At 39.7% G+C, this 13,991-nt stretch overlaps 1 protein-coding gene across 6 annotated transcripts in view; it reads right to left on the bottom strand.

Moving 5' to 3' along the window:
• Positions 1–6,029: 6,029 nt before the first annotated feature.
• Positions 6,030–13,991, bottom strand: part of OSBPL3 (oxysterol binding protein like 3) — an 83,515-nt gene continuing 75,553 nt past the window's right edge. For all 6 annotated transcript variants that reach the window (XM_033068430.1, XM_033068411.1, XM_033068420.1 and 3 more), the window contains 5 exons: positions 13,012–13,156; positions 11,574–11,718; positions 10,774–10,900; positions 10,130–10,252; positions 6,030–8,953 (listed from right to left, as the gene is read on the bottom strand). In XM_033068430.1, the coding sequence (XP_032924321.1) occupies positions 8,857–8,953; positions 10,130–10,252; positions 10,774–10,900; positions 11,574–11,718; positions 13,012–13,156 (637 nt within the window). In that variant the 3' untranslated portion in view covers positions 6,030–8,856. The remainder of the gene's footprint in view (positions 8,954–10,129; positions 10,253–10,773; positions 10,901–11,573; positions 11,719–13,011; positions 13,157–13,991) is intronic.

Raw genomic sequence — 13,991 nt, forward strand, 5'->3', positions numbered from 1 at the left:
CACTCCATCTTCAGCCTTCAGTCAATTGCCGAAATGATAACAAACCTAGCAATAAACAAAGCTGTAAATCTCTTTCAGCTATTAGACAGGTTCTCATCTATTAATAAATCTAGATAATCTTCCTTACCTTAGGCAGCAATCTAGGTATTGCAGACATATCCTCATAAAAACCTAAGGAGGAGAGGATTTTTCAAGGTGTGTACTGCAGTAATTCAAAGCTGCCTTACTGCAACCTTTATTTCTTTTTCTTTTTTTTTACATAAGCTGAAAAGTATTGAATTTGTAATTTTGGAAATCAATTTTTATCAAGAAGTTTTAATAAAGACAAACAGTGTTCACTAAGCAGATAAAGTACTTTTCAGTTCTAACAGCTGGTTTTACTAGAATAGCAATATCAGTGCACAAAATCCTCAAGGAGAAGTAGTACCCTAGTATTTAGAGGAAGACAGTAGTTCCTGGAGTCTGTGAAATTACAGTCAGAGACATCAGTGGATGTTCATACACAACATCTTGTGTTCCAGGAATTTATTACTGTTTCCAGAGCCTGTAAAAACTTTCATCAGTGAACCCAGAGAGACAAATTCTCAGTTAACTTAAGCCTCCGTTACACTCAGCTCAGTAAGCAGTGTTGATTTACCTCAAATGAGAGTTTGCACAAAGTAATTTCAAATATTTCCCTTGGTAGAGAGTAAGCAAAGATACAAATTCATAAGTATACATCAGAATTTGGTATCTGGCCAGCTTTTAACCACATTTAAAAATAGAGTGTAACCCTACAAATCCTTAAGCATAAAACAGAGAGGCATAAATTAAAAACCAATAAACCAAGCACAGAGAGCAACATTTTCAACATGAAAGAAATAATATAACAGAGGCATAAAACAACACAAAAAAGCCAAGATGTGTTGGTTACTATGTAGAGCAAGCTTGCTCAGCTGTCAGTGTTTTTCCTCATCCTATGAAGGTTTGAATCATTCTGCAATAAGTAAAATTACTTTTAAATAGAGATTACTGTAAATGACAAACAACTTAAACAGAAACTGGATGCAAGGTCTACACGAGCCAAGTTTACCTTGCACTTCTGTAGGGGAAACAGCCTGGTTTGTCTGGGTAGCGCTAACCACACTGTGGGCACTTGGCATGTTATTAGCTTGAGGGGCAGTCATGAGAAATTTTTCTGTAAGAGAAATTCCTGGTGCCCTGGGTGCTCATGAGTGGGGCACCAATAATGAGCATTCCTTGCAGTCTTCCTTTTATAACTATGAAAAACAATACCACTGCTTCTATAAACCAGAACTTTCCCAGCAACTTGAACTAAATGCTAGTTATTTCAGATACCAATTAAACCATATCAGATCTCTATGAAATAAATCAGCAATGAAGTATTGCCCCCAATACGATGAGAAAGTTCCAAAGTTCTTAACCCAATAGAACCAAAAAGGCTGGATTTCAAAAAATAAGAGCTGATTCTTACCCACTATAGCCTGCATTTCTTTTGGCCTCCCTCCTGGATCCTCCTATCCTTGGATTCTGCCATGTACAACAGTTGAGGATATTTTGCATGGCAACAAATTCATAGACCCAGCTTTCCCAGCTCTTCCTGAAAGCTCCATGCTCCATCCCACCAAATCTTTGTAGACACTGAGGCTGCAAAGTGCTGCAGAATTGTAGCCAGGAATTTCACGTTGGTCAGGAGTTACACTCGTTGTGCTCCCACCTTTTTCAAGATCCTAGTCCATCTATATTGCATCTTATACACATATGGTGGGACTGTGAGACATAGTTGAGACCTGATTAGCAGAGCTATACTGAATCACCATCTCTAAGGGAAAAACCACCACACTTATATAATTTATTTCCAGTTATTTATTTTATCCACTAAATTCCAGGCTTCCTTGTTTTAAAAAGTTGTTTTATGGAGAACATTTAGTTTGTGTTTTCTGCACTCATACTAAAGCATAATATTTATGCTGCACATCTGCCTGCTTTTAAGAATAAACTTCCAGCTGTAAATGGATTCATTCCATCAGCTTACCCCTTTTCCTGCCCCAGTGCTTGGCACAACAGCCCTGTAGCAGAGCTGTGCAGAGCAGTACAACTGGAACATTGCACAACCACCAGACAGATTGTAAGAGTGATAAATAAGGGTTTTAGCAGATGGAAGCTCCTTCCTACTTGCCATTTTGCAGAGTGTAAAAAGCACAGATCACTACAGCAGTGAGATTTGTTTCAGCTGCCACTAACAACCTTTGAAGAAAGTTGCTTACAACCCCTGGGAAAAAGTCAGGGTGCTCCATGACCTTTTACAAGTATGATTTATTAGCATCCAACTGAATTGGTTACAGAGAGAAAAATAATAAATCAAGTTGTGCATCAAGGTACTCCAATGTTATTACAAATTTTTGGAGTGAAGCATAAAACAGGGATGGTCCTGACTACAGAGAAACTTCTCAAATATCTGAAAGTCAGCAAAAATTCTAATACATAAGATACCATTCCTCATTCTGAAATCACTAATGCCCTATCAAAACAAATAACAAATTCAGCATTTAGCAGCTTTGTTTATATAATACCTCATATATGTGGGATGTTTTCCCAATACTGGAACTAGCAACTGGAACTGTTAACACAAAAATTTTCAGATTCTCAGGCATGGCAGCCATCTCCAATGTGTGGAGCTGATGGACATCATCACCTCTTGTAGATCAACATCCCAAACATTCTCATAAGCTTTAATACAGTTTTTTTTTACACATTAAAAACACCAAATCCACAATTTACATTAAAAAAAGAAGAATAATTTAAAATAATTCTTTAGCATATGGCAACTACTTACATGAAAAATTTCTCTTATTGCTTTCAAAAAGATGCAGCAAAAACAATATCTAGGAACTGAGCAGTAGAGTAATACATTTGGTGCTAAGTTACAGCATTTACTAAGTTTCAAAAGATAAGCCAGATAATGTGCAGTTTCTTATGAGCCCACAGCTGCTGGAGTAACTTGCACCCACCAGTAACTAGGAAATAGAAAGGATGAGTTAGTGAACCCTGTGAATTTTATTTATTGTAGGCATCATTCATGAATGAAAACACACTCAATCAAAAAACCCCTTTCATTTTAATGTCACTCCTTTGAATAGCACCATCTCATTCTAGCCCTTGCAAGATGTGTTCAGTTATGTGGATGAGTTGGATGTCATCCTTCTCTCTGTTAAAATGCACCATGGGCCAAGCTTTGCACTACAGTAATTTCACGACTATAAGGCGCACCCTTTTGACTAAAATTTTCCCCCGAACCCGGAAGTGCGCCTTATAGTCCGGTGCACCTTATATAATGGACAAAGTTGGCAAATTCGCAAACCCGGAAGTGTGAGCCGCAATGTGGGGGCAGTGCCACGGGAGCGCCGAGTCGCGAGCAGGGGCGGGAGCAGGCGGCCACGGCTGGCAGGAGCCGCGCAGGGAGGGAGGGAGCTGCCCCCGGCTCCGGCACGGGGGGAACAAGAAGCCGCCGGGTGGTGGCGGCCACGGCCCGGGCACAAGGGGAACGAGGAGTCGCTAGGCGGCAGTGGTGGCGGCCGTGGCCCGGGGGGAACAAGGAGCCGCCAGCGGCCATGGTGGCCGAGCTGCAAGCCGCGCTGCACCAGCCAGCGCCGGGCGGGAGTGCCTGGGCCCGTGGCAGCTGCGGCCGCCGGGCAGGGGAAGCCAGGACCCACGGCCGTGCAGTGGGAGCCAGGAGCTGCGAGCTGCGCCAGCCGGTGCCGGGGGCGGGCGGGAGTGCAGGGGCCCGTGGCGGGTGCCTGAGGCTGTGTTTAAAGCCTATGCCAGTCTGTGAAAAATGTTTGCAAACTGCCAGTAATTCGTTACTTTGTTGCACGTGGCTCAGCTCCTCCCTGCAAAAAAAAAAGTGCGAGCCGTGAGCCCTGCCGCGAGGGGGGGCAGGACCGCCCAGCCCCCAGCCAGCAGCAGCCACACAGGGAGAGAGGGAGCAGGCAGCGCCGTGCCGCCCTGAGCCGCGGACAGTCCCGAGCCATCTTGAACCACAGCAACCCTGAGGTGTGAGCTGTGGCCACCCTGAACCGCGGCAGCTGCGAGCCCCGCCTCGCCAGCTGGGGCCGGGTGGGAGTGCCGGGCCCTGCACATGGGGAGGGTGCTTGGGGCTGCGTTTAAACCAATCTGTTAAAACGTTTCCAATTTAAGCACATGCCAGTAAACTCCATGATCGCGGGATTCCGTTACTAATTTGTTACTTTGTTGCACGCGGCACGGACCTTTGTGGCAAAAAAGAGTGCGCCTTATAGTCCAGTGCGCCTTATATGATCTACAGAGTTGCGAAATTTGCCGACTTCCAGGGGGTGTGCCTTATAGTCCAGTGCGCCTTATGGCCATGAAATTACTGTACTCTTCAGCTTGCCCCCTCTGCATGAGTTTTACCCAAAAAAGAAGCCATACTGAACAAAGTGAGATGTGCTGAAAGTTTCCTGCTCTGCCAAGTTGGTCATTTGGAGAGACAACACAAGAGATTTACACAAAAAGCAGATGCAAGGACATTCATAATTAGGATCTGCTGAGCAGATACAGGTGCATATTTCCATGGCACACTACCCTTATCAGGTCTGACTCCAGAGTGTAAGAAAGTCTTGTTCACAGTCAAGGAAAAGACACAGAAGGAATTTATGGAGAAGAGAATTTAACTACAGCCTCTAGGTATGATTTATCATTTGTTAGAATGGACTGTTTTCCTATTCATCAAGTTTTTTTAATAAAGAGAAAAATGGGACACAGAATAAGGGACCACATAGAAAACCTGAACAGGACTGTAAACAGCTGAGGGGAAAGTGGGGGACATGGAAAGAGGTGAGGTCTTTGTTAGGTTGGGCTTTTTTGGGGGGGCACTGTTAGTTTTGAGACCAGCACTGGACCGCTGTGCAATGTGAAAGCTGTCCCTGGTTGGGCCCTTGTTCTGGTCCCATGAGTTGTTGCTCTTTCTGTACAGTGATGTGGATTCAACACTAAGCTACCAGGAAATAAGGTGACTGCTTTGCAAGTATTATGTCCTTCAGGGGCCAGATTTTAAAAGAAAGCGGCAATCCTGTTTCCAGTCCTTCAAAGAAAACTGGTTGGTGGAAGAACAGATCTCCAGGGTGTTTCCTTGTCAAAATTTGGGCTGGTTTTGGTCTTTCTTCCAGGCATCTAACTTTCCAAGCTCTGCATAAAGAACCTAAGTACAGACTGCTAGATCTGTATTTCAAAAATTATCTAAAAGACGTAGTTCAGTGCTGGCAAACTATCACAACAAGCATATCTCAGAGAATAGAGATCCAGAAAGGAATGCAGTGATTAATGGTGCACTGCAGTTCCACTTGGTCCAAAGGGCACTTTATGTTACCCAGAGTTGCCTCCTGAACAAGTGATACTGTTTTGCAATCCCAAATTTACACAAAATCAGAAACTAAACATCAAGCCTGCAAATCTGAAAGTAGAGCTGTGGGTTTCTGCTCCTGCGTACAATATTTACCTGGAATTTTTTTTCTTTCTATGTTTTACAACTTGAAAAATGAAGCAGGGTTTCAACATCCAAAGGCCTGAGCTGCTCCATCACCTTGATGGAAGTTTATAGTGAGGGTTTTACTTTATGAAGAGATACACAAAGGCAGAGCTGCATGAGTGCTTCTCAAACTGGCCTCCAAAATCATATTAAGCAATGTTTATAAAGCCATTAAATAAGAGAGCTATAACAGCAGACAAGGGTCATCAGGAAATTTTAAGACTGATCCACTGAGTTAACACACCTTGGGGATCACAGCTGTGTAGGAAAGGAAGCAGTTAAGTTGTCTGATAGATTCATTTTTACCACTCAGGGTAGAAATAGTGAGTAAAAAGTCCCTCAGTGTCAGTTATTAAAAATAACAATTGCCTCAGCTATACTGCAGAAAGCTAGTATAAATTTTGTGCACATTAACACAACTGAAGTTTTGGAGAAGAAAATTACCAAAATTTCATATTTTCCAAGAATAACTTTATAGAATATATTAAGTTTGTGAATGTTGAATATATTTACATGCAGAAATACACAGAACTAACATCAAGACAAATTTCTTCCACTTCTAATATACAATTAACAGAAGTTTAACAAGTAAACCCAATTGTTTCATACAAAAGTAAGCAGGGAAAACTATACTGCAGTTGGAAATGTGGGATCAGAGGATCATTCACAACTAGTTACACTGTTTGGAGGTGTGTAATACAGATTTACAAAAGGAGCAATTACTTGTTCAATGATTTTGCTTCATGCATTTAAGAAATGTCCTGGATTATTCTCAGGCATTTTTATGGAGACAATGCTATAATTCTGGAGTTTACTTTCTTGATACAGAAATTTTTAAGAAGAAGTTTTTATATAAGGCACTGCTCAGCCCAATGCTTCTTGTCATTAATCCCATGTATTTCGGACAGTTTGGAGCGTTAGAGAAACCAGACTTGGCACTGGAAATCTGATTTCTCAAAAATCATGACTCAAATACCCCATATGAGATTTGTTTTGTTTAATACCTGCATGGGGAATCCCCTCCAGACATAGAATATACAAACCCAGCAATCAGATCAGTAGCTGCCTAATATGACAATGAGCAAGCTTACTGCAGCCTCCACAAATTTTACTCCTTTTCTTAAAAGCTTTTATTTCCTCTACCCTCTTTTGTTTTTAAATGAACCTTATTTTTAGTATAAATTGTAATTACCAACATCAAGGATAATTGCAATTATCAACTCATTTCTGTACCAGGTTTTGACAGTTAATACAAGGATAAAAGACAGGAAGGGAAGAAGTAATGAAAAGAACCTCATTTTTCTTGAAAAGCCAAATAGCCCCCAAAGTTTAAGATTTCCCTTGGAATCAAAGCCCAGATTCTGTCTTCATATAAGTGTGAACTTTGCCTTGTTGCAAGCTGCTGGCAGGGTAGTCAAGTTTTTCAAAGACATATTAATTAGATATAATTATGCTAACTTCTTTGGTAATAAATTATGGAAATTATTGTGAGGCAGAGATCCTGGGCAAAATGAAAAATGGTGAAAAAGTATTCATCTGCCTCTGAGACAATGAGGCTTCAAGGTAACAGAAAACAAAGTTCAAATATACATGTATTCTGACACCACAGATTTTGTTTAAAATTTAAAACCTTCATAGTATTTCCTTCATGTTACATATAATACATGGATCCATTTTTTAATAGATTTTCTCTAGAACAATGCAGCACAATTACAGTAAAGTGCAAGCTTTTCTAAGCGATTAGTCTGTCCTCCTAGGAGTCTACTTTATCCATGCCATGTCCAGTTGTTCCAGTCATAAGCCAACTTAACACGCCAGCATTTGGGTTTGTTTCGTGTTTTACAGTGGCATGTAAAGAAAAGAAAAGGATGTGGTGACAGGATGCAGATCTGTCATGTAGAAAACTGCACTGCTGCCAGAGAGCTGCAGACACAGAACAGATTTGAAGAATCATGGATCAGGCTTGGGTTGCAGATATGTGGGAATGAAAGTTGTTCTATAAATGACTATAGCATTGTGATTTGATGGAAAAAACCCCAGAAATACTGCCCATCTCTATAATGTTCATTCAAAAGAGGCTTCTGCTACATTTGTTCCCTGCTAAATTTCTGACCTATGGTTTAGTAGCTTCACAAATGGAGCCATACGTACAAAATTACAGGAAAGGGATGTAATTGATTTAGTGCAAGACATTTAAATATTTATCTGAACTTAACAGACAGAGGAAGATCAAAGACTCCATACACTTCTCCATAAGGCAGATGGTAATTTTTTAAATATAAGATCTTAAATATGTTATTTCTTAAGAGGTAGAAAATATCAAAATACTAGGAAAAAACTTCTAGCTTAAAACAATCAATTTGCTAACTTTTTAAAAAGTCTTACTGTTGCAATTTTCAAGTGAATAAAAACAAATGAAACTATGGAAGCACAGGATTTCGTGCTCTGTATAAGGTTTTACTTACTGGAAAAAGAGAGAGCTTCTTCATCTAGTCAGTGTTCAAGCATAGTATATACAAATGATCTCCTCCTCTTGCCCTATTGGGGGCTATAAATTTAAAGTGAAAATTTTTCCCAGTGGAAAATTTTGGCGATTCCTGACTTTCTAGCACTACATTTAATCGGGTAAAGTTTATGTATAAGGCAGTAGAACCACCAATGTAAGCTCAGAACTACCTCTTCCATAAAGCTAAGAAGAAAGTTAATAGAAACAAAAGCTTACTTAAATCTTTCCTATAGACAGCAAAAGATCACAGCCAGATTTCAGCACCAGCTGATAATCTGTTCTAGCAATTTATACCAGCCCAGAGACAGCTAAACTACTCATTGCGCTCTGGAAGCCTGCCTCTGGAAGTTTGAGTTACTAAGGCTTGCACTCTGATTCCTCAGCACAGCTAGGAGATGCTGATGCTACTGTCTCCAATGCAATTCAGTAAGGCATAATTTAACTCAGAACTGACATTATTACACATTGAAAAAGTAGTGCAAAAGCTCCTCTCTTTTCCATCTGTTAACATTCAGTACTATTTATTAAATATTTTATAAAAAGAAGTTAGGATATTTATACATTCAAACAATCACTGCAGTAGTTGAGTAAAGGAAACAAATTATCAGATTCTAAATTAAGCACAATTCTGGAGATATGAACATTTGCACATATGCACACACCACACACATTCTGTGTGAGTGTGTATATATATATGTGTGTATATATATATAGATATAGATATATAGTTATATTTTTTATATATATGTGTCTTTTAAATCAGATCCAAAAATACAGCACAGAATATCTTCACTTAGCTCCTCTTTTACCAGAGGACAGGATTGTCCAGTTTGGAAAAACCAGGTTCTTTTCTAAGGTCCATGTAGGTTCCATTGCTCACCCAGGAGTCATCACTGGATTTCCTATCAAAGATTAAACAAATGTAAGTTTATATTTTCCATCCATATCCATAATGCAGTGTAGCACCATGCACAGATACCAAATCCAGCCCATGAACCGGGAGCAGTGCAGCTCACTGCAGCCTGCAGACAAGGCAGTACAGCTTGGGTGTGTCTGCACTGGGCCGTGGAGAGGCAGCTCAATCTGATGTTCACCAGAGAACATCACTATTGAAGAGCTAAATGCATTAACTCATATCTGCTCTAATACTTTTGCTGTGTAGTAATTAAATTCATTGTTGTGTCATTTAAATCTACAGGATAAATCTCAGCTTTCAAATCCTCATTGAAAGGATTCAAATCCTCATTCACAATTTTCACTGTGAGTATACAATCACAAAGTATTGGACTTTGCCTCTATCCTGCTTCCCTTTAGTAGGTGTGACTGGCATGTGATGAGTTAGCTCACCAGCCAGACAGACATGTAGTAGTCTAAGCCATTCCCTTTTGCACCCATTTAAAACATTCCAGTGTTCCTCAGAAGCATAATACAGATATATCCAGAAAAAACAGGATCCCAGATCTGCTTATAGGCCCATACAACATTCATCTTGGCTCCATCTCTTTCACCGCAGGAGAACAGAGAAGCTGGAAGGCACAAGACCACATTCCTTGCTAGCATTCCTTTTTGTCTTTCGATGCCTGAACTCTCCTGTTTAACTGATTTACAACAGGAAGAGATAAAATGCCCTCAGAACAATAATTCTCTCCCTGTAAAATAGGGGGAAATGTTCAAAAATAGCCTTGGAAGCAAAAGGCTCCAACTCTGCACACTTCCACACCAAGCAATCCCACTGAATTCAGCAGAACTTCAGCAGAGGTAATTGAGCTAAATCCAGCTACTTCAACTTGCTTCAAAGAATCAGAGATGCCACATTCACTTGGGCAAATTCAAATGTAGAAATGTAGATCAATTGCCATCAAGGCAAAAAAAAATAAATTCAGGGATGCACTAATAAAAAAATAATAAATAATTCAGAGTTTTAACTAAGTCTGGAGTATTCTATATCTCCAAAGTACAAAACCAAAATATATAGAGGAACCCTGGAAAAAACTGGAGCCTGTCACATAGCAATTTAGAGTCAGATCTATAATAAGAATTTCAGTAAGTGACAGTATGTGCTAATTGTTATCTAGTACCTGAAAAATCTAGGCTGATGCTCTAGATTGTTTTCTTCTAGCACTTTCCGTCGTTCTCTCTGTAGCTGCTCGATCCTCTGCTTTTGTATTTCAGCTCCTTCAATATTCCCTTCTTCTAGACACCTGCAGCAGCAGTGATATGAGACAATTGAAGAAGAATCTAATCTTTTCACAGTGTTTGAAAGGTAAACAGCTACCTCTGCAGACAACTGCACTGTGAAAAAGCACTTAAGGAAAACTAACTCTTGTAATCAGCTCAGTCATATTAGGTTCTTCTACTCAGAAATTTGCAAAAGTAAAAATTTCACTGCAGAAAGAAGTTTCAAGTGTCTCAGTTTCTGGTTATTCAAATACTGTATGTTCAACATCCAGTACCTGAAGTACTGAAGTTTTAACATCCTTGGAAAGGCAGCTATCTAGAAGCATCCAATAGGCAATTTTAGGACACACTTCCATAATGACTAAACTATCTCTGAATAAGTGATTACAAAATCTGTTTCAGATGCACATTAATGTAAAAATAGAAACACACTGCAGTTATCCATAGAAAATAGTCTGAGTTCAGGGTAAAGTGAGTGTACAGAAGATTAAGAAATATTTAAGGAAAATATTTCAGACTTCAAGCTTCTTATCAAGCTTCTTACCTTTGGTCTGGCCTAAAACGTGTATCAGTGGATGGGAGGAATGACCTAGTTTGTGGGTCCAGTTCATTTAACTCCAGTGCAAATTGTGTAAATCCATACCACTGTTCATAATCTTTAGGCATTGGATCTACAGAAGAAAAGGATACATTCAGAATTCCAATTAAATGCTATTATATTAAGAAGGAAAATTTTAAGCTCCCTCAAGTCATTTGTTCATGCCTGATCCACAGTGTCAGTTCTGGGGGGAACAAGAGGTTTTTAATAATGTGACAAAAGAGAACATCCCCCTTGATAATTGCACTGTAACAAGACAGATTTCTATTCTCTCAGTTGAATCACAGCACAACTGTAATGAAGGCCATGCTATTATCATAATGTTTTTTCAAAACACAGTAGACAAAACCCCACAATCTTGGGAGAAATTCAGCTATCACTGTCATCACAGAACTGAGCTTTTTGGGCTACCCCTCCAGTGTTCAACACATGAAATAAACAACCCTTCTCTGCACAAAGCAGTAGAAGTTTGTTCCTTTTTTTTGCCCTTCCTGCTAGAGTCCTCAATACTCACTTCATGCCCAAATATGAAAATGAGGGAGAATGGAGAAAATGTAGGAAGCCATGGGATTAAGTTCCCATATTATTTAAATGATATATTCTTCTGATCTAGCCTTTAAATGCTTGACAAAAATCTAATATTCTACAGAAAAATAACAAGAAATTGGGGCCTAAAGAGATGAAAACAGTAAGCTTATATTCAAGAAGAGCTCAGTTTGTGTACATGAGCCATTCTGATCACTAACTTGCTCTCCATATGCAGTTTGAAGATGAAGTTGTCCCACAGTATAAACTTTCATGCCACTTCCCAAAGAGTCGATGCACAACTTTCCCAGATTTATCCATGACACTGCCTTCAATCTCATGTGCATTTGGATTCCAATACTTTGCCTAGAATTAAAAAGAACAAGAGGAAAGAAGGTGCATAAGAGCTCAAGTGCAGGCCATTCTGCCATGCCAGTAGCACCAGGCTGTAGAGCAATGAAACCTGGTTATTTAGGTGTGCATTACAGTATCAAATGCAAAAAACTGCTGTTAGTACCATTAAAATACTAACTTCTCAGTATGGTAAGCTTCTTAAAATACTAATGTAGAAAATTGTATTTATTTTGTTTGCCTTTTTTTAGGGGCACTATGAGGTGAAGCACAGCTTGAATTTTGCCCAAAGACAGTTGACCCTGAGTCCTGACTTGGTTATCTACATCTCTCCCAAATTTGCAGAAGAGAAGGAATTCATACATTAATCTCCAAACAGTTTGCAATATTAAAGGTGTAAGATTTGCAGGCTCTCAGTCTTTAGTATTTGAACTTTAAGTATCCAGTGCAGCACTGAAAATACATGAAAGTACTTTCAAGTAAGTATTTGGAAAAAAAAATCACCTTAATGCTTCTTGGAAAGCACAAAGTATTCAAGAAAACAAATAAAGGAATCCCAAACAGCTGGGGAGCATGCCATGCTGCACAGGTTACACTGCAGTACTTCCCTTGTATCTGTGTGGTCTGTTCTATGTCAAGCAGAGCCTTTCTCCATCAATCACGTACAGAAAATGCAGGTTAAGGTAAGTCTCTTAGGATGATTTATAAAACTATTTCTCAGGTTAGAAATTTTGGCATTGCTTTACATTTTCATTGATTTTCCTTTACTACAAAGTCGTCTATTGCAAAAAACTGAATTTGATTTCAGTTATAAGGACAATTCCTGAGGAAGTCATATGTATCAGTACTTGTACTGAAGCAAAAGCTTTGAGTAATGCCACAACCTCTTACTTAAACTCCTCTGAGTACCTGCAGAGGGCTAGAGAAGAGCATCAGGAGAAGCATCCTGTTTAAGCACTGGTCCTACAGCTGTTGAATGAATGCAACCATAGCATATGCCAGTGGGCTAGTGGGAGGCATGTGATAAACCACTGTCAGGAGACACCTTGTGCCTTTGTCTCTCATCAAACCCAGAGTAGATTTTCCATGACATTCCTTTCCACATATTTCCTCCATTTCCAGTGGAACCACTCAAGAAAGCTGTTGCTTCTCTTTTTTGTCTAGTGAGTGGCAGTTCCTTCAAAGTTATAGTTTTCAAGGAATCACAGGTAATTATAACTTGCTAGCAGAAGTGCTGAGCTTCAGCAGAGAGCATCCTCCCACTGCTGTGCCTGTTAGAAAAGGCAGTGCCAACATTGCTGTGGTTACCTTTATGAAAGTCAGTTTGCAGTGGCACGTGTCATCATTAAGATTTTTTATGATGATCTCTCCGTAGTGTTCAATCCATCTTTGCCCACTTAAAATGTTATGGATGCAGGATGTCACTTTGTTCCATGCAAAATGGTCTTTAAAACTGTAAGGAAAAATACAAGACAAGTCTCATGGCATGTTCAAGTGAGCTCAAATTTGAGAAAAAAATTGCAGAGAACTTGATTAGAGAAACCAAATAAATGATTTTTTTTTTTTTTACTAGAATACTTAATCATCTTGTTCCTAACCGTGTCAAAAACAAACCCAATGACAACAATCCCACCTCCCAGAAAATCCTTTTCACTTCTGTTATATGCTTTGGTCTTGAATTCAGTTTTCTCTCAATTGTCCTTCTAATCAGTTTTAAGTTTCCACAAGTAATCATTCTGCTATCTTCTACAGTCTGAGATGTCATTCCAAGCTTGTAACACAGTAACTATGGAAAACACAAGGCCATGGGCCACCAGAGTGATTGGAACATGTGCTGACAAGAATAAGCTTGGCTCAAGCTCTCAAGGCTGAGCCTAACGTGTGCTTTAGGCAAGAGCAAAAGTTCTCATCAGGTAGTTCAAGATGCAGTTTCACACTGGGAAACAGCAGACAGGGAAAGATAAACAAATACCAATAGGGAATACAACATTTTACCTTTTATGAAAGAAGTAGATGCTCTTATAAAACAGCTATATAAAGCATCAAGGAAAGGAAAGTCTCATGAAGACATTCTACAGTTTGTTCTGGGTATGGATGGCCAACTCACTACTGGTAAATAAAACATCAGCTTGCAAAGCACCAGTTTCCCCACAGCAAGGGTCTCACATACATCCTGTGAAGTTGTTAAATCTTTCCCTACCTCCCTTTAATCATTTGCTTTCACTTGCTGCTTTGTAAGGGCACACACAAGGGCAGTTTGTACAGACTAGCAGACATGCAGCAAATTT

Source organism: Catharus ustulatus, chromosome 1 (assembly GCF_009819885.2).
Source record: "Catharus ustulatus isolate bCatUst1 chromosome 1, bCatUst1.pri.v2, whole genome shotgun sequence".
Classification (NCBI taxonomy): Eukaryota; Metazoa; Chordata; class Aves; order Passeriformes; family Turdidae; genus Catharus; species Catharus ustulatus.